We start from the raw sequence: 24616 nt of genomic DNA on the forward strand, positions 1-24616 counted from the left end.
TTTCATACCTATATCACCTAAATGCTCTTTATTTATTTTCATTCTATAGCTTAGGATTTTTACAATATGTAAATAAAAATCAAATATTAAAAAAACTTATTTTATTATCATTACACTTTTGTATTTTAACAACTGGACTGGCATTGTTAAAAAGTGTAAACATCAATTTTTATTTATTACGCTTTTTAACAATACCAGTTGTTCGAATACATCATCACTCATTTTCCTTCTGTGAGGTCTCATAATCATCCCACCATATGAAAAAAGTCTTTCTACCGGTGCTGAACTTGGCAAGGATGTGTTGTACTTTAAAAATACTTTTTTTATTGTTGGATAAGCGTTTAGTATCTCCAGATTTGAGCACTCCAGGTCTACTGTAGTATTGGCACAACCACCCTCACTGGTTGCAGAGGAATCCGAATCTGGGAACATGTAGTAAGACTCGTTTTTTTCTTTTTTTTTTCTGTCTGTGATTGGAGGCCGGGGTCACTTTTTAAATTTTCATTTTGAAATTTCCTTACTTCTGTTATAAACAGATCTTTTACGTGCTCCTTCTTATTTTTAGGCACCCACTTTAATTTAAAAAATGGATATGATACTGCTGCCAGAATGCTATCCTTGGATCTTGGGTCCTCTAAATCAAATTTTTGAAAACGCTTTTCAATACTTTCCTTTATTATTTGAATTAATGGTCCACAATATACTGGGTTGTCCATTTCTAACGAAGCTAATATTTTTTTCATTCTTATCAATTCAGGCTGGATACATCCATAATATATATCTTTGTCACCTTCCAGGCTCCTGATTGCCTCAGCTATTGGTTTGGAAGTTCTAACATATTCAACCAAGAACTGAATTTCAATTTCTTTCAAGACTGCCAATCCTAGTTTTCTAAGTGCTTCATTTATGGTTTCCTGGACCTTTAATATATCTATTATACAATTATAATATGAGTTCCACCGAGTTTGGCAGGGGCTAGTTGGAGACTTACCAGTAACTTCCAAGTAAATTTCAGATGCTTTCGGTGACCTCGAGCATAAGTTCCAGACAGCCTGACATTTTGCCAAAGCCGCATCATGTAGTTTCCGGTATGAATTATTTTTACTTCTTGCTTTATCTATGTCCTGTGCCGGAATCAGATGTAAGGTATGGGTTGCACATCTCTCATGATTGGGCAGTTGGTATAAATCATTTTCTTGAGGTTCAGGAAACTCATGCAGGACTAATACATCATCATTATCATCTTGCTGATTGTTATTGTCAAGGTTTTCGTCATTTATGTTCACTTCAAAATGTTCTAAATCAACATTCAACAGGGGTTCACCACTTGCATCAGTTTCTAGATCAGGTTTCCCAAATATCTTAAAAGCTTTTACCATGTTGGAGCCATTATCTGTTACTGTTTTAGTTATTTTGGACAATCTTAAGTCATATTCTTCATGTATGTCAGTTATGAGTTCTGCTATTTTATCGAATGTGTGGGATCCTTTGAATCTTCGGCAGGCAAGAGAAGAACTGTTCCTTGCAAATGTGTCTGAATCTATCCAATGAATGGTCATACCTAAGTAACTTCTTCTCGAAGATGACCAAATATCTGCTGTGGTACAGACATATTGAACATCCTTCAATTTATTTTTTAGATTATCTTTATATTCTGTGTATGCATCAGCAATCTTATTATTGCATGTACGGCGGCACATCACTTTTGGTGGATGTGTAAGTTGTTGAGCTCCCTCAATTAAAGCTCTAAATGACTTATTTTCTACTATAGACATAGGTGACATTGTGTCAATAACAAAGTTTACTATTAATTTGTCCAGATTTATTGACTTTGGTACAGCATTTGTTAGAGTACTTTGTTTCATTTTTTTTGCCGTCCTTGCTGTATTACCATTGTTATCAGATTCTGCAACACTACATTTTCTTTTCTTTGTATGCTGGGGTTTCAATTCTTCATACTCTTTCAGGAGATCATCATGGCCTTTTCTCTAAAGAAAGAACAACAACCAGGTTTAATTTTTGTTAACGCAGAAAAAAAGTTACATAGTTAGTATAGTTACCTATACTTAGTTCATTAATAGTTAATAGTAAGTAATAGGTATCCTATAGCTATAGGTATTATTATATCATTCATACAAAAGCAAATTATCATAGGTTATACTTACTTTAATATGGTTTAAGAAGTTTGTTGTTGCGTGCACACTTCCCCTCAATGTTTTTGAACATATCTTGCAAACAGCACTTATATTGCTTTCATGATCAGCCTCCTTCTTCATATCTTTAAAACAATGCCTTAATATAAATGGAAGATTAGGTTTATCCTTCTCCCTGAAATAAAGTCAAACACGAATTATTGACTGAATCTATTACGATAGCCACTATTAAATGAATTATCTGTATTCTTTACTAATCAAATAATCATTATTTTGTTGGTGAATGGAGACACGTTGAAAGAAAACACAACGAAAAATACAATAGGTACTTTACTTTCCAACTAAAAATGTAAGTAGCCTTTGTATGTTGCTACTTATAGTACTTATAGTGTAGATATTAACACTAATTGAATTATTTTATAGCGTAAAATCAATTTAAGTTATTCGACATCTTTTTTTAGTATCTAATTACACTAGGTATTTATTATATTTCATTTGTTTGTATCTAAGTACTTACATTTTGTTTAACTAGAATTGTTAGACCACACACCAAATTCACCTCGTCACGTCTGTGAAGTCTGTTTATTGTGTTAAACAGTATACAACTACACAGCCGTTCTAGAATAGTAGGAATAATAACTCAACACTTAGGTAGGTAATTAAATCAAAATCACTAAAATCAGTCATTAGCACTCAGCAGTCAGCACCAGCAGTCCAGCAAACAATAAATCCGTTAAATCGTCGGCGTCAGTGGCGTCGCTTTCCATAGATAATATTCGTTTTCGTTTGACATTGACAGTGTCAAATTGACACTAGTCAGTCAGGCGCGCCTCTATCGGTCAAATTCGGCAATACAAGCGTCATTTGTTCACATTTTGTTTGACTGGTAATGTTGGCTAAACTTAATTTAATCATAAAGTATTTTGCATTTTGAAATGCATATTCAAAATGCAAAATACATCTCAAAAAGTATTTCAAATAAAATACAAAATGGTTTTTACTAAAAGGCATTTAAATGCAAAATACAAAATAGGTATTTTGCATTTTGTATTTGCATTTTAAATAGAATATTTCAAATAAATCGCATCTCTGTTCACAACTGCATGTAGTTTCTTGATACGAGGGCGTAACTGAAAGTTCTTATTAAATAAAAAAAAACTAAGCAAACTAGCAAGTTATTAGTTTTATTATATATTTTTAAAATAGTATTCCCGCACATCAATACATCGCTTCATCCTATGGAACCACTGAGAAATTGGGAGCACTTGGCAAAACCGAAACAAAAGTGAATTTAAATGTACAGTGAAACCTGGTTAAGTGGGACCTGGATAAGTGAGAAACCTCTTTAGTTGGGTCAAAGGCGCGGTCCCGACACTTTTGCTCTGCTTTACCTCTATTAGTGAGACAAAACAGACCTCTATAACTGAGATAAGCTTTTTCGACTACATAGTCACATTTACCTCTATTAGTGAGACAGAGTGTTATCTTACCTCTGTTACTGAGACAATATTTGAAAAAAAAAATCACTCAATTGTTTAGAATGTTATAGGAATTTACCACTGTATTTGAGACACAGTCAATCTATGACCTCTGTAACTTGGACTTTATTGGAAATAACTTTCCATGTTTTCAATAAGTAATTCTTAATCCATCTCTGTCGGTTATTTGTGTTTAGGTGAGTTGAAGGGTTTTCTTATTTATTTAAAGTATTTAATTAAAACTATTGAACTAAAAACTAAAATCTCGATAAAAAATATTTCATAATAATCATAATATAAAAGTCGAACACGAAATTACGTCCGAGTTTTCGAGATTTTATTCAAAGACAAGATTTATTTTATACCTTTTTAGAGAGATCAACTACATAATAATTACTATATTATGTTTTAAAACACCTTATTTATCACCTCTATAACTGATATGACCTCTATTCTAACCTCTGTTAGTGATACCCTCTGTAAATGAGACAGACATTTTATTTTACCTGTCTAACTGAGACCTTTATAAGTGGAATACCTCTTTAAGTGGCACAAATTCTTTCGCCCCTTGAAGACTCACTTATCCAGGTTTCACTGTATTAATATTAATATTCAAACTCGCTCACACTATTTCAAGAGATTTGGTATATACCAAAGTTATATAACTTCTTGCAACGGCAGTGAGTTAAATTCGTAATTTGAGTTTTTGTCTGTTAAGTCCGACTTACGCTCGACTGTAGATTTCTAATATTTGACACGCTCGGCCCCTATACAAATTTTTTTGTAATCTATAGATTGAGTCCGACTTACGGACTATCTAATAGGTTTTTTTTGTAATCTATAGATTGAGGGCTATCTCGTATATTTTTTGAAAATTTTACGCGTAGTGGTTTCGGGGATAAGGGGGGAATAGTAATTTTTTGCCTATTTTTTAAATTACTTCAAAATTACTTGACTAAAATATATATTTTTGAAATACTTATAGCTACTAAAAGCTCTTTCATTTACTCGTAATATTTGTAACACAATATAGTTAAAAAAACTTTGTTTTTTAATTTTCACTTTTAATTTAATTTTATAATTTTAGCTCCCCTAATCAGCTGTCGTAAAATATTAATTAGAAAGTGAGTGCACTACGACAAATTAAAGCTGCAATCTAAGCATCCGTATAACGCTAAGGTAGCGTCAGCGTCGTCGCTGACATAATAAATAGCACACTCAATGAAGCCTATCTCGCGGGAAATAATTCGTGTATAGGCGAATTTTGGCATAGTTGTAGGGAATGGTGTTCTAATCCACATACTCAAAGTACTGATGGGTAGGGGAGGAGCTAACGGGTAGAGGGGGGTGTAAAGGTCCCTTTTTTTAGTTTTTCGCAAATAACTCTTAAACTGTGGCACATAGCAAAAAATGTTCTGAAACACAAGTAATCTTCATAAAATTCTCTACAAAAAAGTCTTATACACTTTTTATCTGGGACCAATCGTTCATGAGATATGGAAGGGAAAAGATGGACAATAAAGGAATAAACTCATTTGTTTATGAACAATACGTTTATTCTTATAGAGACGCGGTAGCGTGTCAAGCCAGGTTCAAGTAACAAAAGTAGCAAGCAGCACCGTGTGTAATATTACACGAACCGTTTGGAGCCACATTTGACCCCCTTCTAACTCAAAAACTATTTCACATAAACGTGTTATAATGCAACGTAAAAAGAAACCAACGCGCGTAGTAAAAGTATGAGCTATAAGCGCTCCTCAATAAGCCCGGTACTAGCAGCCCGCCTTAGTGCGTTTTCACATTATCCGATCCGATATCGGATGTCGGAAGGATTTCAAAGGCAAAAATCCAAGACGGTGCCTTAAATGTACGGGATATCGGTTCTACTTCCGATATCGGATCGGATAATGTGAAAACGCACTTAACCCGCGCGCGCGCGCAGCCCTTTATAAGCCACCGCGCGGCCGGCGCTCGCTCATCCCAGTCGTCCTCAAAACGTCGACGTAAGACCGCCCCACAAGGATGGGGCGCGACCAGATACAGCCCTCACAGCGCCCAGCGCGGATGGGGCTACTCACACCCCAGCAGGGGTGTTGAACGACATTACAGCAGCGCTCGCTCAGTTTGTCTCGCGCAGCGATCCGATCACATTGTAGTTGTAACTGACTTGACGAGCAAAGCATCACGACCGCCCAGTATTGCTTTGATGGGATAAATTCATAAATAAAATTCCTAACTATCTTCCGTTTCTACTTCGATGGGAGCTCCGTTAGTGCATGATCCCGAGCATACACCACAGACACTGGAGCAGGCAATTCCTGCTTTTCGGCAGCCGCATCGCACCCCACACCCAGTCTTGCATCGGCAAAATATAGTTTTGAGAATGGAGTCAGGTGCCACTGGGTCGTTGGTTGTCACTGGCTTTAATATGCCATCGCCTCTTCTAGTTCATCCCCATTCAGTAGGTGGTAAATAAATTGTACGTTAAATACAAAATATTTGAGTGAGTGTGAGTAGCCCCATCCGCGCTGGGCGCTGTGAGGGCTGTATCTGGTCGCGCCCCATCCTTGTGGGGCGGTCTTACGTCGACGTTTTGAGGACGACTGGGATGAGCGAGCGCCGGCCGCGCGGTGGCTTATAAAGGGCTGCGCGCGCGTGGGGGGTAAGTGCGTTTTCACATTATCCGATCCGATATCGGAAGTAGGACCGATATCCCGTACATTTAAGGCACCGTCTTGGATTTTTGCCTTTGAAATCCTTCCGACATCCGATATAGGATCGGATAATGTGAAAACGCACTAAGGCGGGCTGCTAGTACCGGGCTTATTGAGGAGCGCTTATAGCTCATACTTTTACTACGCGCGTTGGTTTCTTTTTACGTTGCATTAAACACGTTTATGTGAAATAGTTTTTGAGTAAGAAGGGGGTCAAATGTGGCTCCAAACGGTTCGTGTAATATTACACACGGTGCTGCTTGCTACTTTTGTTACTTGAACCTGGCTTGACACGCTACCGCGTCTCTATAAGAATAAACGTATTGTTCATAAACAAATGAGTTTATTCCTTTATTGTCCATCTTTTCCCTTCCATATCTCATGAACGATTGGTCCCAGATAAAAAGTGTATAAGACTTTTTTGTAGAGAATTTTATGAAGATTACTTGTGTTTCAGAACATTTTTTGCTATGTGCCACAGTTTAAGAGTTATTCGCGAAAAACTAAAAAAAGGGACCTTTACACTAGGGTGGATCAAAAAAACACTTTTTTGGAATTAGCAAACCTAATAGTTATCAATCAATGACCCTTAGTCTATGAAGCCTTTGTGCAAAATTTCAGCTTTTTTAATCAACATCTTCAGCCCTCGCATTAGGTTTGAAATTTTGAAAATCTCATACAAACCTGAAAATTCAACTTTCAGATAAAAAAAAACTTTCGGCAGTTTTATGTTCAGTATACATTATTGATACATATTATTACAAGAAACTACCAAAAGTTGCGAAAATAGCGTTAAAAATCGCAAATTTTCGATATTTTAGCGGCTATTTCGGCAAATGTACTAAAACTAGGCGAACTTTGGCGATTTTTGATGCTATTTTCGCAACTTTTGGTAGTTTCTTATATTGATATGTATCAATAATATATATTTAACATAATACAGCCGAAATTTTTTTTTAATCTGAAAGTTGAATTTTCAGGTTTGTATGAGATTTTCAAAATTTCAAACCTAATGCGGGGGCTGAAGATGTTGATTAAAAAAGCTGAAATTTTGCACAAAGGCTTCATAGACTAAGGGTCATTGATTGATAACTATTAGGTTTGCTAATTCCAAAAAAGTGTTTTTTTGATCCACCCTACTTTACACCCCCCTCCACCCGTTAGCTCCTCCCCTACCCATCAGTACTTTGAGTATGTGGATTAGAACACCATTCCCTACAACTATGCCAAAATTCGCCTATACACGAATTATTTCCGCCGACGGACAGTTAAATGTCTTCGTTAGGCGTGCTAAAAATAAATACCCATTTGTCATTATTTAATAAACCGTATACGCATGTACATAAGTAATTTTGTAAAAGGTTGCTCGTTGCTCGATGAATAGTTAAACACAAGTCTGTATAACAAAAATAAATGGAACCTTTAAGAATTAAAGGGAGATACGGGTTCAGCACGTGAAGTGTAAAAATAATCTTTGAAATCAATTCTGATGTTGTCCTACACTTATTTACTATTACTTTTTTTATGTGAATGTTTGCATCTTTGGATATTGAAAAGTATTTGAATTACCTAGTTAAAAAGTGGTATCTGGTTCAAAATAACTCCTCGACGACAAGTAAGTCATCTATCCTTTAGGATTAATATCTAATAAAACCGTTAATTAAGGGGCGACAGCTTCAAACTGCGAATACCTATACCTACTACCATCTTTGAAGTTGGTTAAAAATCACAGCTAAATTTATAAGTATGTATCTAAAAACTCGTACTTATTACAGAATTTGTTCTTTTATTTAACAAAACGAAGCCTCAAAATGAGAAGGGTGAGATCATCCTGTTTTAAAAGTAGGTATACCTATTGCTACTTCATTATTATTTCAGCGGTGACAACATGAACTATCTAAGCTGACTTTGTACGGACATGAACTTAAAAAGGATCCCTAAGTTCAGACACGAAATGAAGAGTGTAGTTTACTTAATGGCTTGTGTCCATTAAAGTAATGATGACACCGAAACAAACGATTGTTAGGAATTTGTGTTTGTATAAGCAAGCTGTAATCAGAAAAAAATGGGTAAAATTAGCGGCTCTAAGAAAAGTTTCTCGTTATGGATATCAAAGAGTACGTATCGTTTCTAGTAAATCTGTACCTAATCTTACCTTTTGTAATTTTGTAGTGTAACAATAAAATAGATGTCGCAATGTTTATTGTTTTAAGAAAACAAAGTTCATGTGGAAAAAATACATGTGTCAAACAAAGCAGTAACCTTACAAGATTCGTTGAGACCAATCTTGATTATCGGGCAAGCGTTCGGTTTATTTCCTGTCATCGGATTATACAGCAAGCAGGAAGCTAACTTGAGGTAAAGTATGTTCATTAAAATACACCAAGTCACTCTGTATTATTTAGATCGACCACTAGTTTTAACTGTGACCTCGCTTGCGCGGCACGGGCTGCAGGGTAGGACGACAGTTGTGATAAGAGTGATTCGAAATACTCGAAATGTGCTCTAGACAGATTTTCACAAATGTAAAGCAGTTAATTTTTTATATATTAATAATTTGAAGTTGTTTTTTTTTTACCACACACTAAGTCCCCCGCCGCGTGTGTGGGTGTGTGTGTGTGCGTGTCCGTGCGTGCGTATGTACGTGCGTGAGTGCGTGCGAGCGCGCGCGCGTGTGCGTGAGTGCGTGCGAGCGCGCGCGCGTGCATGTGCGTGTGTGTGTGTTGTGTGTGTGTGTGTGTGAATTATTTTAAATATTCGCTTATCGAGTTGGACGTAATCCTGCTGGCTGAGACCTTTAATCGAAAACGCTTCCCAAACCGTTTGAGCTATATCAAAACAAGGTATGGCTAAATTGAGTCTATCTCTCATTAGCTCTACAAAAAAGTGCGCGATGGCATATATCTATCTTTTACGGATAACTTAATATAATCATTTTTGTGATAATCTTCGTGCGTAGCCGGGGAGGACCGCGGAGGACCTTTAAATGATGATTTTGAATCATAAATATTGATAGATTAGATTTAGTTTCATGTTTTACAGTTAGTTTAAACATGTTTTAAGTAAAATTTCATTCGGTAGCAAAGTTTGTTTAGCCTTCGTTCCTTGAAACCCTCGCAACGCTCAAGATTCCACTTTTTCAATATTGTAATCTTTCGCTTGCTAGGGTATGTATTAATATTGGCGCGTGCGGTTAAACAACAACTTCGCCCCTTGTAAAACAAATAACTGAACGGTCGACCTACCTATATCTTGGCCTTTATCACAGGCCCTTAATAAGTGGTAAAGTTGTCAAACTGACATACCTATTCGCTGACGTCTTTATAAGGAGTTGGTGATAATTTCATGATGCGCGATGTGTGACCTCTGCGTCAATGTTAGAACAAAGTCCAGACACCATCACTGACGCGTGAAAAAGACTGTTTAACATTACAAACATGTAAATCCAGGGCAGCACCAGCCGTGCAACTAGCGAACAGTGAATGCGGATGTAACTACATAACTTTCTTTACTTTTACATAAGTTACGAACACGTTCACGTATATGTCAGTATCAAACTAGTAGGCAGCCATACCGATGAAAAGAAAATATTGGTATGCATCAATATAGTACATTACGATTCAAGTGCGTAAAAAAGGAAGTTTGAAACGAGTGGCGATAAATTAAAACACGACCGAAGGGAGTGTTTTAAATCGACACGAGTTACGAATTTCCTTTTTGCATGTGTATCGTACGACGTTTTTCAGTACAGATGAGCCTCCGAAATTTCGACCTGGCATATAATGAACCACTTCTCGCACTAGTGCGTAAAAAAAACAACATCTGTACTGAAAATTTTATTAAAGGTGAGGTAACATGGATTAAGATTGAAGAGTTTATCTTGACTGGTAAGATAAGAGGTCTGGTATTCTGTATAACAAAGCACTTTGTGCACGCAGGCTTTGTATCTTACGCTCAGCGGGTCCGTTTCTCGAAAGGTACAAGCCTTGTATTACAAATGCGCGAACTGTCAAATCGTATGGGTTAAACACACTTGTAATACAAGGCTTGTACCTTTCGAGAAACGGGCCCCGTCATTCCCATTAGCTTAGCATATCGTCACTACTTTTAAAAAATCTCGTATCTCACGCTGTTCCTCAAAGTTAAAACGCAGTAAGTCTATATGCATTCCATACATACTTACTACATTTTTTTTAAAAGTAGTGACGATATCCATCTATATGAACATACTGGTTTCACATTATCTTGCTTGCTATGCGACATAAATATGAGAGAAATACTACTAATTATCTTCTCATATTTATAGTAGTACTAATCAAATAATAACATTTCAGGTTTTACTGGATTTCCTGGAAATGCCTTTATTCAATAGTATTATTGACCGGGCAAATATGGATGTGTATTATGTGTTTTAATCAAATGTTTCGTATGGAAACTACATTGCAGTCTACATGTAGGTATACACATTGTGTTAAGTATATCAGTCCAAGGTATGATTAGTATCATTACATTAGTATACATAAATAATATACACTAATGATACTATCAGTTACTACTAATCAGTTGTCACTTTATAATAACAATTAAATGACGAATTGAATATTAAAAACCGGCCAACTGCGAGTTGGACTCGCCCACCGAGGGTTCCGTATCGGTACAAACTTACAATAAGTATAATAATCTCATGTTTTTCATATTTTTAATTTAATTACCTATAGGTACAGCGCCATCTCTCGGTGAATTCGCTAACTAATTTGCGCGACCTGTATAGTATGTTGGATTTTCAGGGATAATTCTTTATAATGTTAACCGATTTGGACAGTTTTTACTTAATATGAAAGATATTGTTTTACGTATAGTCTTGTATTATTTTGAAGTACGATATAATCCGCAAAGGTGGTTAAATTAAAAGTTAAAATCTGAATAGTTCTTTGTGAATTAAAAAAAAAGTTTCCAAGATACAGACACGATTTTATTTTTCCTGTACTTAATATTTAGCATAAAACCAACGTGAAGTTCTCATATTTTTTCATTGTTAAACTTGGGAGATAAGGGGGGAACGGTAATTTTTTACATTTTCCTCCAAAAAGAAATATTTTTCACAACGAATTCATTATAAAAAATAGTTTTGATATGTTCAATTTGTGCTCTTTCTAACGATAGGTACCCCACTTGACCTAGTAACTTGGCATTAACCCCACAGATGTCATATATATACCATAGATCAAGCAAACGTATCTACTTAGCGTGTCAAATGAACTCAGTGAAATCCACTGAGTTGTCCGTCTTTACTCGCAGCTTGCAGCTTTCGGGCGTCAATTTTTGTAAGTTGAAGTCAACCAAAACATAAAAAATGCCTCGTTACGTGATATTCAATTGCAACAACACAAAAATTATGAACAATCAAGAGCCTGAGACATATTTAAAATTACAGGCAAGAATCAACTTCAGTACAAAATTTGACACGCTCGGCCCCTATACAAATATATGAATTTGTTTCTTCTATCTAAATTAAGTTCTGTGATTAACCCCTTTCATTTGGCCATTTTCTATAGGTACAGGGTGGCCCAATTATTACGAATATTACGTTGACAAAGAATAGGGAAATAAACCAAAATATCGAAGTTACCGAAAATATTTTTGGACCTATATACGAGGGCCATTTGATAAGTCCTTTTAAAAAACTATTTATAAAACCTTTCTTTGGTAAATGGCAGTAACACTGGCTGGCACGATCTTTCAACTGAAAACAGACGAAAAATAAAGAAAAAACAACAAAGATATATTATGTCACTTTAGCCGTTGCTTAACTGTGATCACCTACGTATTTTTGACAACTATGGAAAAATCTGAATTTCGTGCCGTAATTAAACACTTTTTTATGAAGGATTGCAGTGCGGCCACTATAAAAATTGAACTCGATTCTGTTCAAGTGTTCACAGCACTAATGCACCGACGTTGCAAACCATTTACAACTGGTTAAATGAATTTAAGCGTGGTCGGTCAAGCACATCTGATGCTCCACTCTCTGGTCGCCCAATCGAAGTCACTACTGAAGACGTTGTTGAAGAAGTCCATAATATCGTACTCGACGACCGCCGTGTAAAATTGCGTGAAATAGCTAATAAGATAGGCATTTCTATTGAGCGAGTACATAACATCCTACACGAAAATTTGGCCATAACTAAGCTGTCTGCACGATGGGTGCCACGTTTGTTGACAGTCGACCAAAAAGGCGAACGAAAGCGAATTTCAAAACTGTGTTTGCATAAGATGAAGCGTAATCCTCAGGATTTTTTTAACGATTTGTCACTGTGGACGAAACATGGGTTCACCACTCCACGCCCGAGTCAAAACAACAGTCCAAACAATGCATAGCTGCTGGTGAACGTGCTCCAAAGAAGGCAAAGACTGTTTTATCGGCTGGGAAGGTGAAGGCGACAGTTTTTTGGGATGGCGAGGGAATCATCATGATTGACTACTTAGAAAAAAGGAAGACTATCACCGGTCGTTATTACGCAGATTTATTAGACCGTTTTAAAGCCGAATTGTTGGAAAAACGACCAAAATTACGTCCGACAAAAGTCCTCTTTCACCAAGACAACGCCCCAGCGCACACCTCAACTATTGCAATGGCAAAAATCCACGAATTAGGCTTCGAACTGGTTCCTCATGCTCCGTATTTACCGGACTTAGCTCCGTGTGATTATTACTTATTTCCAAATTTGAAAAGATGGCTTGGAGGACAAACATTTTTGACAAATGAAGACTGTATAGCTGGTGTGAACGGCTATTTTGCCGACCTCGACAAATCTTATTTTTTGGAGGGGATAAAAAAATTGGAAACTCGTTGGAATAAGTGTTTAGCCCTTAAAGGAGACTATGTTGAGAAATAAATCCAATTTGTACAAAAACAAACGGCCCTCGTAAGTATATTGTATATTTCTACATTCACCATGGATATTTCAATAGCATTCATGTCCATTTAGCAAAGTTTGCAATAAATACATTTTTTCCAGATTAATAAGCTCGATACGTTTCAGCCTACTTACGTAAAGGCTTATGTTTAACTGAGCACCTAATTTAGTAACATTTCACACCAAATAAAATCCATTCTAGCACCAATTTTAGTAAATGAGCACCAAAATCAGTGTACCAATTTAATGAAAAATGATAAACAAATATTGTAACTTTTGTTAAAGAAATAATAACTAATTACCCAAAAATTGTAAAATGATCACCAACATTAAATCACCATTTAACCCTTTACCAGGCGAAGGTATGTATTCCTCCCACACCTTATATCGGTTACCGTAGTCAGGTTTTAACTCCAAACCTCCTACAAAATATTTTGTGAATCCCTGAAAATAGTATTTTATGATCGACATTCACAACACGCTTCTAAATCGCGTAATATATCTTTGGCAGTCGTTTAAATTCACTTGAACGCTAATTTCAGTAAACTACGGAGAAATTCGAACACTTTCCTTAATTTCTATGAAACAGAAGTACATAGGTCGAACAATTTTTTGATGTTTTGTAGATTTTGAGTGTTGAAAGGTAATGTAATCGTAAACATTGCTAAATATTTAGTATATTTACGCATTATTGTGTATGACCAGAATTAGGATGTGGGTTGACATTATCCCATGGCCTTATTAGAGTTTAACTGTGTGGGAGCTATTCTTCCCATGGCCCAGTAAATTGTCTTGTCATGTCATAAAAACTCACGTTAGTAATAAAACTGTTTTTGTGTTCAACCTAGAGTGAATTCATGTACCTAGCTATAAAATCTCCTTTTAAAGACTTTCCCTGAAAAAAATCTTCTTGAAGATAGTATCATAAAATTTAATAATTGTGTTGCTTTTAACCAAAAAATAATGAGGTAAGTATTTATCCCATTGCCTGTCTAGGTGTGAGACTGTGTTACATATATATATATATATATATATATATATATATATCATAGTTACAAAAAATAAATACGTACTGAGAATGCCTTTAAACGAAAACTCGTATTTTTGATAAACCCTGTATACTTAAAAATAAATAACAAAAACCAAAGAGACTCAAAATCTAATCGGGCCATGGGAATAATAGTTCCCACACAGGCAAATTCCAGCCAGGCAATGGGATAGAGTCATCCCACATCCTAATTCTGGTCATATCACAAGGACGCAGGAGTATTTAGCAAAATATATGATTATATTACCTGACAATCATTAAGATCATGAAAATACCAAAAAATAGTTCGATATATCTCCTTGTGTTATTCTTAAATTCAGTATAGTGTTCGGATTTGTAAACAAACCACTAACATCACTGGTCAAGTGAATTTAATCGACTGCCAAAGATATATTATGCGATTTAGAAGCGTGTTGTGAATGTAGATCATAAAATACTATTTTCAGGGATTCGCAAAATATTTTGTAGGAGGTTTGGAGTTAAAACCTGACTACGGTAACCGATATAAGGTGTGGGAGGAATACATACCTTCGCCTGGTAAAGAATATAATAAGACAAAATCGAGTATGACAGTTAGTTACTTGGCCAGGCGATGGGATAACCGTAACCCACATTGTTATTTCTGGTTTAAAGGAACATCTCCGACTTTCGTAAATGAATTTTTTACAAGGCGTTCAATACGGTTGTGGTTGTAACAGTATATACAGTACGTATGAAGACACGCTTGTTCTTTGGGGCCTGGTAAAGGGTTAATGTAAATGGAAACCAAAATTGTAAGATTTTGCCGTGCTATAACACCCAAAATAATCGTTGTCAAGCCAAAAATAATTAATGAGCACCAATGTTGTTACCGCATTTTATTACAAAATGATACTCAAATACTATTGGCCTAAAAGTAGTCTGTGTGGGGGGGTCGCAGTTCTAACCTAACCAATCCCACTTATTGTAGCAGTTCGTCTGTATACGGGTCGCAGTTCTAAACTAACCTAACCACTTTTTGGTAGCAGTTCGTCTGTGTATGGGTCGCAGTTCAAACCTAACCTAACCTACTTTTTGGTAGCAGTTCGTCTGTGTGGGGGTCGCAGTTCTAACCTTTTTTTTTTTTTTTTTTCGTGGGGAATGCGTTTACGCATACCGCCGGGTCTGAGGTGGTGGGCGACCAGGTCGGTTATGTGGGGCTCGAGGCTGTAAAGAGTCCCCCCTACCCACTAAACCCCACGGTGTCCTCTCACCGCTTTGTGTGCGGGGTCCCGGGAAGCTGTAAAGTGCATCCGCGGCCCCGCAGCGGCCATCCTGGATCAGAATCCCTCGCTGGTCGGGCCATGAGCCGACCGGTCCTCACTGTGGGAGCGCTTCCCGGACACAAGGGTCGCACTCTCCAACTCGAGAGCCAGCGTATTGGGCGGGGGCGCTCTCATGCATCCCTCGCCCGCTGGCTGTCTTTAGGGTGGCAGGTTCCGCTCGTGAGCGGCACGTCTGCGACCTGTGCGGCGGCGGCGCATCGGGGGTGCCTCGGCCTGGGCTTCCCGTTCGCGCTCCGCCGCCTCTTTCTCGTTGAGGACGTGCTCGCTAAAAGAGAGCAGAGCCTCCCACCCTTCCTTGCTGGCTACCATGGCCCGCACCACCACCGGCAGCGACAGGTCCGGCCCCACCTGGGCTATCACCTCCTGTCGCTCCGCCTCCCATGCCGGACACTCGGCCAACGTGTGCTGGGCCGTGTCTTCGCCCGCACCGCAAGCATGGCATACCGGTGTCGGCTCTCTCCGAGCGATCTTGTACAGGTACGAGCCGAAACAGCCATGGCCCGAGAGTACCTGCACAAGTCGGAAAGTGAGCACGCCATGCTCACGGTCCAACCATTGATGTAGTACTGGCCGTATCGCCTCAATGGTGCGGACTCCTGCGTTAGGGTGTTCCAGCCTGCTCGACCACCACTCCACTGCTTCCTGGCGTACTTCCTCGCGCTGCGCTCTGATCTCCTGGGGCGCTGGCCAGAAGTCGCGAGCAATAGCCTCCTTGCGCCACGTGAAGATGGAAGCCAGGATTCTCGCCTCTAGATCCCAGGGCAGGGTTCCCGCTAGTGCGCATGCTGCGTCAGCACCTATAGTCCGATACCCTCTGATCACTCGCTGGGCCATCAGTCTCTGCGGTCGTCGTAGCTGTGATGTATTCTTCCGGTCGCTGAGGGCGTCAGCCCACACCGGGGCGCCGCAGAGAGCCATTGAGCGCAGGACACCCGTGTACAGGCGGCGACAAGATGCCTTAGGCCCTCCCAGATTTGGCAGTATACGCCCAAAAGCCGCAGCCGCACGCAACAACCTGGGTGCCAGGCGCTCAAAGTGTGCTCTAAAATTCCATTTGCTGTCAAGCGTGACACCGAGATAGAGAAGTGTGGGCTTGACAGCAATAGGAACTCCTCCCACTACTATCTTTGCGCCAGCAGGGGGCGCTCTTCTTGGTCCATAGAAACAGACGGCTTCCGATTTCGTAAGCGCTACTTCTAAGCCCAGCCGACGGATTTTGTTCACGCAGTGAGCAACAGCCGCTGTTGCCAGCACGGCCGCGTCGCGGTAATTGGGTCCCATGGCCGTCACGAGCGTGTCATCTGCATAGCAGATGACTGAGACTCCACGCAAGTTTTCCCCCCTTAGGACCCAGTTATAGCCAATGTTCCACAGGAGTGGTCCTAGAACCGACCCCTGTGGAACCCCACACGTCATCTCCCTTCTGCCCCACTCCTGTTGTGCAGGCCAGGTAATGAACCTCTCGCTGAGGTACGCCTCGATGATGTTGTACAGGTGGAGGGGAACCTGGTGATATCGTAGCGCTTCTTTAATGGTATCCCAGGGGAGGGTGTTAAAGGATTGGCAATGTCTAATGAGACAGCCAAGACTACGTCACCCTGGGACACGACCTCCTTTGCTAGCGATTTCACCTCCAGTATCGCGTCGACGGTGGAGCGCCCTCTGCGAAATCCGAACTGCGAGTCGGCCAGATTTGGTCCTTTAGTCTCCATGTGTTTGATGAGGCGGGCAGCGATCACGCGCTCGAAGAGCTTGCCCACCTCGTCAAGAAGGACTATGGGTCGGTAGCCGGAAGGAGAGTCAGCTGGCCGCCCCTCTTTTTTTATCAGGACCAGCTTGCCGGATTTCCACTCCTTTGGGAAACAACCCTGCTCCAGACAAAGCATTTAGGACCCGCAATACCCTCGCCTCTAGGGCGCCTAAGGCTATTACCCAAGCACGGCCCGACGAGTTCCGGCTCAAGCGTCTGCGTCAGGCCCGGGGGCGCAGTTTGTTCCTGTTTTCTTCCCCATGGGTCGAAGCAGGTAGACCGGCCGACTCGCCAGCTCCCCAATGGCGACCGGAGCCCTACTTTGCCGCCTTGTAGATGTCGTACTGACGCTGCTCTTCGTTTTCTTCTTTGCCTACGGAGCCTGATACCGGCGCCGTGCTGCTGGGGCCCGGGGCATCGCCGCATCGCAAATTTGCGTCATGGCCTCCCGGAGCCAAGAGGCCTCATTCTCTACCTCCAACGCTCCCTCCGGCACGGGCAGCCAAGCCTGCACAATGGCCGCCTCCTTAAGCAGCTCGCGGTCGAGTTTTGTTAGCGCCCATCTCGGGCCGCTCTCAGCTGGACCAGCACGCTGTGGGTTGTTCTCGGTCTGGGAGGGTGTCACGTCGAACCTGATATACCGGTGATCTGATAAAGTTTCCACCCCCACTAAGACCTAACCTAACCCAGTTTTTGGTAGCAGTTCGTCTGAGTAGGGGTCGCAGTTCTAACCTAACCTAAACCTAACCCACTTTTTGGTAGCAGTGCGTCAGTGTGGGGGTCGCAGTTCTAACCTAACCTAACCCACTTTTTGGTAGCAGTTCGTCTGTGTCGGGGTCGCAGTTCTAACCTTTTTTTTTTTTTTTTTTTTTTTTAAGAGGGGAAATGCTTTACGCATACCACCGGGGCGCGGGGACGGGCCCCGATGGTTATGTGGACTCCCGGGCTAATGAGACCCGGTTTACCCACTAAAACCCCTCTGTTGCCGCCTCAACGCTATAGGGCGGGGTCACGGGCACGCTACGAACTCTTCCGTAACCCCGCCAGCGGCTGTCCGGACTCCGGACGCGTCTCCGGGGAGACCTCCCCGTTCATCTCAATGGGCGCGTCGGTCTTGTGACGCGCCCAGCCACGCAGGAGCTTTTATGTAGGCGACAGACGCCCCCGAGTCTGCCGCCCACAGGCACCTTTAAGGTGGTAGGCGGCGGTCGTATGCCAACCGCCGTCGCCCCACACGTTTGCGCCGTATTGGCTGGGAGGCCGGGTCCTCCTCCCTGCTGCGCTCTGACGCCTCCTTCTGCGCCATCACGTCCTCGCAGAAGGAGGCCATCGCCTTCCACGGCCTCTCTCCGCCCACCATGGATTTCACCACAGCGGGCAAAGTGAGGTCGTTCCCCACTACAGCCGCGAGTGCGGCTCTCTGCTCCGCCCACGCTGGACAGATTGCCAGCGTGTGTAGCGCTGTGTCTTCAGCGTCACCGCACTCGTGGCACTCCGCCGTCGGTTCTCGTCCTGCCACCCTACACAGGTATCTCCCGAAGCAACCATGCCCCGAGAGGATCTGGGTAAGGTGGAAGGAGAGGAACCCCTCCTTTCTTCCGACCCATTCCTCCAGAACGGGCCGGATGGCTCCGATGGTCCAGTGGCCAGCAGTCGGCGCCTCCAACCGCTCTTTCCACTTTCGGAGGAGCACTTGACGGGAGTCGAGCCTCCACCGTCTAACCTCCTCCAAGAGTGGATACACCCCCTGGCCCGCGCTTCGGTGACACGCCAGTATATGTCGGCCAGCACCGCTGCGTCGAGGTCCCAGGGTGGGGTCCCCGCCAGCACGCACGCTGCCTCGTAGGAGACAGTGCGGTATGCCCTCGCCATCCTGGCCGCCATGACCCGCTGCGGCCTCCGCAATTGGGCCTGGTTTTGGGCGTCCAGGGAATAGGCCCAAATGGGCGCTCCGTACAGGGCCATCGACCGCACCACTCCTGCGTACAACCTCCGGCAGCCCGCGTTTGGTCCGCTGACGTTGGGAATGAGCCGACTTAGAGCCGACGCCGACGCGATTAGTTTGGGAGCAAGTCGCTTGAAGTGCTCCCTGAAGGTCCACCGGCTATCAAGGGATATCACCGGCTGTCCGGGGGAGAAGAACGGCGCGGATGGCCCAGTCATAGCCGATGTTCCACAGTAAGGGCCCTAAGACGGACCCCTGCGGAACACCGCGCGACATGGGCCAGTGCTGCGTAACGCCATCCTTCTGGTAGAGCACTACCCTGCGTGTGAGGTAGTGCTCCACCACTCTCCTCAGATATAGAGGCACCCCGTGATAACGGAGGGCCTCTCCCAATATTGGGTAGGGGATGGTCCCGAACGCGTTGGCGATGTCCAAGGACACCGCCACCACCCCCTCGCCCCGCTCTGTCGCCTCCTCGCTGAATCGCTTGAGGGCCCCCAGCGCGTCCATTGTGGACCTCCCGGCTCTGAAGCCGTATTGACGGTCCGACACGTTTGGGCCCACCTCCTCTAGGTGCTGGACGATTCGGGAAGATATAATGCGCTCAAATATCTTCCCGATCTCGTCCAACAGCACTATGGGCCTCCATCCGGAGGGGGAGTCGTGCGGTCGAGTCCTCTTACGGAGGAGGCACAGTTTCCCCTCCTTCCAAGCATCTGGGAACCGCCCTACCCTCAGGCATTCGTTCATTAGGGCCTTGAGGCGGTCACCCAGGTGTTCCAGGATTGGCGGCAACACTCTTCCTGGTACACCATCTGGACCCGGGGCCTTATTGCAGCCCCTCAGACGGTGTACCGCGCGGCCAAATTCCCCCTCTCCCACCGGTGGCACCTCCTCGTTTTCCTCCACCGCTGCCTGAGGCTCAACCATTCTCGGGGGGTTGAAATTTGGCTCCTCCGGTGGAAACAGGCCCTCGACGACGCGGTTCAGGAGCTCCGGCTCCAGAGAATCCATGGTGGGGCCCCTTTGCAGCTTGTTCCGCACAAGCTTATACGGTCTTCCCCATGGGTCCCTGTCAAGAGTGGCCAGGAATTCCGCATGCGCCGCGTCTTTGGCTCTGCTTATTTCCTTGGCCAGTTCTTCCTTTGCCCCTTTCAGCGCCTCGAAGAGTTCCTCCTCCTCCTCCGGTGTGTGCATTCTTCTGCGGCATCTAGTGTACGCGCGCCGCGCCCGATTGCACGTGTACCGGAGGGCTGCAACTTCTGCTGTCCACCAGTACACTCCCTTTTTGGGGGACGGCCTTCTTGCCCTTCTCATTGCGGCGTTGCAAACTCTGGTCAGGGATTTGCGGAGCTCCCGTGCCGCTTCATCTACGCCCAAAGCCGGGTCGGAGCATGGCCCCATCTAGCTTCGATTAGGGCAGCCTCTATCGCCATGTCCCGGTACAGGCTGCCTAAGGCGAACCTGGGAAGGGACCTCCGTCCCATTCCCGCTCCTCCCACTGGTCGTGGTTGCGGGGCGTGCACTCTCTCGGAGACCCTCATCCGAATATAGCGGTGATCAGAGGGTTTCCTCATCCTCCAGTACCCGACACTCTACGACGCGCTCTGCGACGGCAGGGGTCGCAAACGTCACGTCCACAATGGACCCTCCCAGCCGACGCACGGAGGTGTTAACGGAGTCCCTATTGAGAACCTCCAGTCCCAGTCCCACCGCCCAGTCCCAGAGGACCTCCCCCCTCGGGTCTGTTCTGGGGCAGCCCCATGCCGCGCATTTGGCGTTGAGGTCCCCCAGTAGCAGTATTTGTGCCGGCCTTACTCCTTCCACCACTCTTGCTATGCGGTCCAGGTATCGCTCAAACTCGAAGAGCGGCCTGTTGGGGGAAAAGTAGACTCCAATGAGCACTATGTCCCCCCACCGGGCCGCTGCGAATCCTGGGCCGACTGCTACTTTAATGAGCGGTGGATGATCACCCAGTGGTGAAATCACCAGGGCCACCGTCTCGTTTTCGTCCCCTATCCAGTTTGGCTGGGGGGGGACGAGGTACGGTTCCGCCAATGCAGCAGCATTGACACCCCACTCTGCCATATTGTGGATCAGTAGATCCTGGGCACGGGCAGAGTGGTTGACATTGCACTGAAGCACCTCTCTTAGCAATGCAGGTCTTCCTGACATTATTGCTCCATCTGGAGCTGCTCCACCTCCGCCTGAGTTCCACCCTCTTTATTGGGAGAGGCAACCGATGCCCTTGCGGGAGCCTCTTTTCCCCTTACCGGCGGGGGGTTGCATGCAAGCTCCCTCATTACGTGTTCCGCTGGCAGTTTGGCGTGGTGGCAGACTACGCACCACGGCTTGTCGGCGGAGCAATCCTTACTCACGTGTCCCGGCCTACTGCAGCGGAAGCAGAGTCCCGTCCGGTCCACTGGGGATGGACACATGGCACTAGTGTGCCCCGCCCCCATGCACCTGTAACAGCGCATGGGTAACGGGTTAAGGGCCTCGACCTTGGCCACTGACCACCCGAGCAGGAGCCTACCTGTCTCCACCGTTGCCTTGGCAGCGGTCACTGGACAGCGAACAATGACGGCCCCCGTGCCGTTATGTAGCCAACGAGTTCGTCCCACTTCGACCTGTGCTACCGGGCATTGCCCAGCCACGCTCACCGCCTGTGCCACCTTGTCTGGAGTCACCGACTCATCCAGACCGGTGATTCGGATCTCCACTTTCTTAATGGGTCTATTGACGTCAGCCAACTCTCCGACAATCTGTTTGAGCCTATCAGCTAGGCTGTCGGCAGCGGCGCTACTCTGAGTGCCCGGAACCTCAATCAGCCTTGCCCCGGAAGCTGACTTCCGGACGCGCATGGACTCAATCCCTACCTCCGCCAACTTAAGGGTCGTAGCTCGCTCCATTATCTCCTTATAACTGGCTCCCTCCTTTGCCTTGATAATGATGGCCGCCGACGATGGCACCGTATGTTTGGGCACACTGGCTTTCGGCTTAGCCACCTGCTTTGCTGGAGGGGGAGGATTCCGGCGTTGGCCTTCACCTGCCATCCTTGCATAGGAGCGCTTTGGCGCACCTGGTACCGTATCTACCCCGTTTGGTACATTTGCCGGGGCAGCAGTATCTGGTTTGGGCCCTGGGGTCTGGCGAGGTCCAGTTCCCTCCATGGTGTTGGTACTGGCTCGGAGTGCCTGAGCACCCGGTGTTGCCGGTGCTGCCTTTCTGTCCGCCGCCAGTGGGGGGCGCAAGTTGGGTTCAGGAGGGAGCCGACCTTCCAACCTTCCAAGCCTGCCATCTATGATGCCCCCAAGCGAGACCAGTACCTCTTTGTGGAAGCTACCCAGACGTGCCTCCATCCTGACGTCCGTCTCCTGAACGATTTTGGCTATCGTCTGGGATTCCGTGTCCGCTTGGGGCTCAATCTGAGCGGCCCTGGCGCGAACCTCCCTCTCAGAGAAGGCCCTCCTAAGGGCAGCCACCTCTTTTTGTGCGATGGCCAGCTGCTCTCGCATGCGTTTATTGTCCGCTCTCAAGGAGCGGACTGCGTCTGATTCTGTCAGCGCACCCCCTGCTTTCATTAATCCGTCGCAAAGCCGGTTCTTACGTCCCCGTATGTCGCCCTTTATGTTGGCGCACCGGTCGATCTCCTCGCGTAGGGCCACCGCACTTTGTACAACATCAACAGTGACCTCTGGGGGTGCGGGCTCCTGTACCTTATCTGCCAGTTGCAGCTGTTCATTTGATAGGCGAGCACACCTCCTGGGCGTCATATGGTAAGCAGCCTCGTCCGCTTCCCTCTCAAAGTCAGACCACTAAGCCTCTCGGAGCTGGACTTTGGCCGCACTCAGCCCAACAAATGCGCCTGGAGGCTGCGTGGTCTTCGCAGACCGCTTGCCATCGGGCATCGCCTGGAATTTGCGGCTAGGGGCAACGTCGAGATCTTCGTCGCTTCCTTTGGCCATAATCCTTTTCAGGGAGGCTGAAGTGGCCTCCATAGGCTCTATGACCACCTCTGTTCTCACTTCAAGAGCCCCTTCGTCGTCAGAGTCGGAGCTCCAAAATTTGCCGGGGTGGGGACTGTCTCCAATCTCCACCACATCGTCGGAGGGGCCACCAGTATATCCCCCCCGTTCTTCCTCACCCTCAGAAGGCGGCAAATTATCAAAGCCGAACTTCGCTCCGACAACAGCGGGGCTCTTCTGCCTCTTCGCCTTAATCCTCTTCTTTCTCTCCGCCTTTTTATTTTTATTAGGGACCACATCAGGCTCTGTGGGCTTTTTCGTCCCTGAAGCTCCCCCGCCAAGCGGTATCTTCAAAACAAAACCGTCGTTGCCTTCGGTTACCTTCTCTTTACTCCTATATTCTCCACCCTCTCCTTCCTTCACTCCCATATTACTGTTACCCCCTTTTTCCCCCTTTTCAACCTTCGTATCACTGAGGTTTGAAATCCCTAACCTGGTGAGCCTGCGGTTCTCAACAGGCACGGAGTCGCTCTTCTCTTCGCTCATGTTGAAGTTAGTTTCAGTTGCCATGTCAAACGATATATTAACTGAGTTGTGCCGCATACAAGATAAAGAAAAGAAAAGGAACAGGGTTCGCCTCTTCCTACGCGGGCCCAGAACTGTAGGGGACAGCAGAGACGGCGCATTCCATTGCGACTACTGGACTTCGTTCGCTGGAATATTCCCGATACCCGTGGCTCCGTCACGCGTTCGGGGATTTGCACATAGGCAAACGCCGTTTATGCCTGTTCAATTTCCCGTCGTTAAAATAACGCGGGAAACCAAACCGGCGACACATCCAGTAACACCTGAGCGGTGATTTTCACCACGTACTTGGGGTCGAGGTCAGCGACGAATTACATCAAGATCCCCGAATCGACACGCACCATAGGTCAGAGACGTATGGGTGACGTTAGACGGGGCACATGGTCTTTGCTGCCGAACCTCTTAGCACTTCCGTGGTTACTCATACACATCGAGGATGCACTGATGCCTTGCCTTAACCTAAAGACGACACACACAGTTAACATTTTTATGCACCGTAGATCTAGTCCACACCAAATCACAGGTCAACTCTTTGTTGCCATGGGGGGGTGGTTATCCCCATGCTGGAGTTGGTTTATGCCCACTAAAGGGTCTGATAAAACCGGCCGACTCCAGAAGGAGGACCCGTGAGGTAGTGCAGACCAGTTAGGTACGGCCCCGGTCAGAACCGAGTATTTTATAGTTTTTTTTTTTTTATATAAATAAATAAGTAAAAAATATATAAAAACAAACAAAAATAAAAGACAAAGATAAA

The 24616-nt window shown here is 44.5% G+C and overlaps 1 protein-coding gene across 1 annotated transcript in view; it reads left to right on the forward strand.

The window, feature by feature from the left end:
- The first annotated feature begins 8410 nt into the window (after nucleotides 1-8410).
- LOC125241901 (gustatory receptor for sugar taste 64f-like) overlaps nucleotides 8411-24616 on the forward strand; it is a 30632-nt gene continuing 14426 nt past the window's right edge. Inside the window, exons 1-3 of the mRNA XM_048150606.1 lie at nucleotides 8411-8462; nucleotides 8559-8703; nucleotides 10680-10798. Of these exons, the coding sequence (XP_048006563.1) occupies nucleotides 8411-8462; nucleotides 8559-8703; nucleotides 10680-10798 (316 nt within the window). The remainder of the gene's footprint in view (nucleotides 8463-8558; nucleotides 8704-10679; nucleotides 10799-24616) is intronic.

This window comes from Leguminivora glycinivorella, chromosome Z, assembly GCF_023078275.1.
Source record: "Leguminivora glycinivorella isolate SPB_JAAS2020 chromosome Z, LegGlyc_1.1, whole genome shotgun sequence".
Lineage (NCBI taxonomy): Eukaryota > Metazoa > Arthropoda > Insecta > Lepidoptera > Tortricidae > Leguminivora > Leguminivora glycinivorella.